Genomic DNA, 1,417 nt, shown 5'->3' with positions numbered 1-1,417 from the left:
TGAGCCTCTCGTGGACCGTCCCCCAGGGCCGCTTCGACTCCTTCACTGTCCAGTTCAAGGACAGGGACGGGCGGCCCCAGGTGGTGCGTGTCGGGGGTGAGGAGAGTGAGGTGACCGTCGGGGGCCTGGAGCCGGGGCGCAAGTACAAGATGCACCTGTATGGCCTGCACAGGGGGCGGCGCTGGGGCCCTGTGTCCACCGTGGGCGTGACCGGTGAGTGAGGGTGAGAGCTGAGCTGGTGGGAAAGAAGGCCCTACAAGACTTCCCTTTATTAGCATTTGCATGAAAACAAATATTCTACATAACACATCTTCTGCACATCAGATGGCCTGAAGATCTTTGTAAAGGACACATTGAGATTGTATGGGTTTGGGCTGGGGCCAGAGATTCTCATTTCTTTTTTTTTCTTCTTAATGTTTTTTATTTATTTTTGAGAGAGAGACAGCTTGAGCAGGAAGGGTCAGAGAGAGAGAGGGAGACGCATCCAAAGACAGGCTCCAGGCTCTGAGCTAGCTGTCAGCACACAGCCTGACGCAGGGCTCAAACCCACAAACCACGAGATCATGACCTGAGCTGAAGCGAGATAGTCAACCGACTGAGCCACCCAGGGGCCCCTCTCATTTCTAATTTGATGTGGATGGTACTGGTCCAAGGACCCCACTTTGAGTGGCAAAACTCCTCATAACAAAGGAATTGGATGCTTTCCTAGAATTTGCGGGACAGAATTGTACTTGCATCCCTAATTCCTCCCATAGGTTCAGCCTCTCTGTAGTTCACTGGAGGCTGGGGGGCCGGGGGAGACAGAGGGGGCTCAGTATGCAGCATCCTGACCGAGACACCTCAGAACCTCATGGTTGGGGTATTATCAGACTTAGGATTCCCATGGGTCAGCGAGGTTGGGTGCCCTGAGCCAAGCACTGTGGGAGGGAGTTCACTGGGGTAAACCTGATCATGGCAGAGAGAAAAGTTCTTACCATAATGGGACTCCCGAGCTCAGGGAGACAGGCTGTGAACCAGCAGTCAGGCAGTGGGGACGTGTGTATGACAGGAAGCCCCAGGGCCAGGCCAGACTGGGCAGCACGCCTAAGCCAGCCTGCCCATGGGTGTCCACGGGACAGCTGGGGACCGAGGTTGAGCAGGCATCAGCTTGGTGACAGTGTTGGAATCAGATCCGCGTCACAGCTGGTGCCAGGCCTGGAAACTAGGAACATCGTGGCCCATGAGAGGGACCGAGGGGATTCTGTGTGAGATCCTCTGAGTTGGGGAGAGAGTCCTGAGGTGGGGGTGGGCGGTAGGGGCAGCTCAGAGGCCAGGGATTTCTCCCGAGATTGAGAGGGTTGTTGCACTGCTAGGCTAAGGCTGACACCATCAGATGTGCACTGAGAGGCTCATCCTGATCCCCTGTGAGGACAGTGGG

General features: G+C 55.8%; 1 protein-coding gene across 1 annotated transcript in view; it reads left to right on the top strand.

The window, feature by feature from the left end:
• The window catches only part of TNXB (tenascin XB), a 53,899-nt gene that overhangs the window by 40,234 nt on the left and 12,248 nt on the right, over window positions 1–1,417 (top strand). Inside the window, 1 exon segment of the mRNA XM_029943153.1 lies at window positions 1–213. This exon segment is cut by the window's left edge and continues 101 nt beyond it. Within this exon segment, the coding sequence (XP_029799013.1) occupies window positions 1–213 (213 nt within the window).

This window comes from Suricata suricatta, chromosome 7 (assembly GCF_006229205.1).
Source record: "Suricata suricatta isolate VVHF042 chromosome 7, meerkat_22Aug2017_6uvM2_HiC, whole genome shotgun sequence".
In the NCBI taxonomy this organism is placed as follows: domain Eukaryota; kingdom Metazoa; phylum Chordata; class Mammalia; order Carnivora; family Herpestidae; genus Suricata; species Suricata suricatta.
This window is presented reverse-complemented; position numbering and strand designations above follow the sequence as displayed.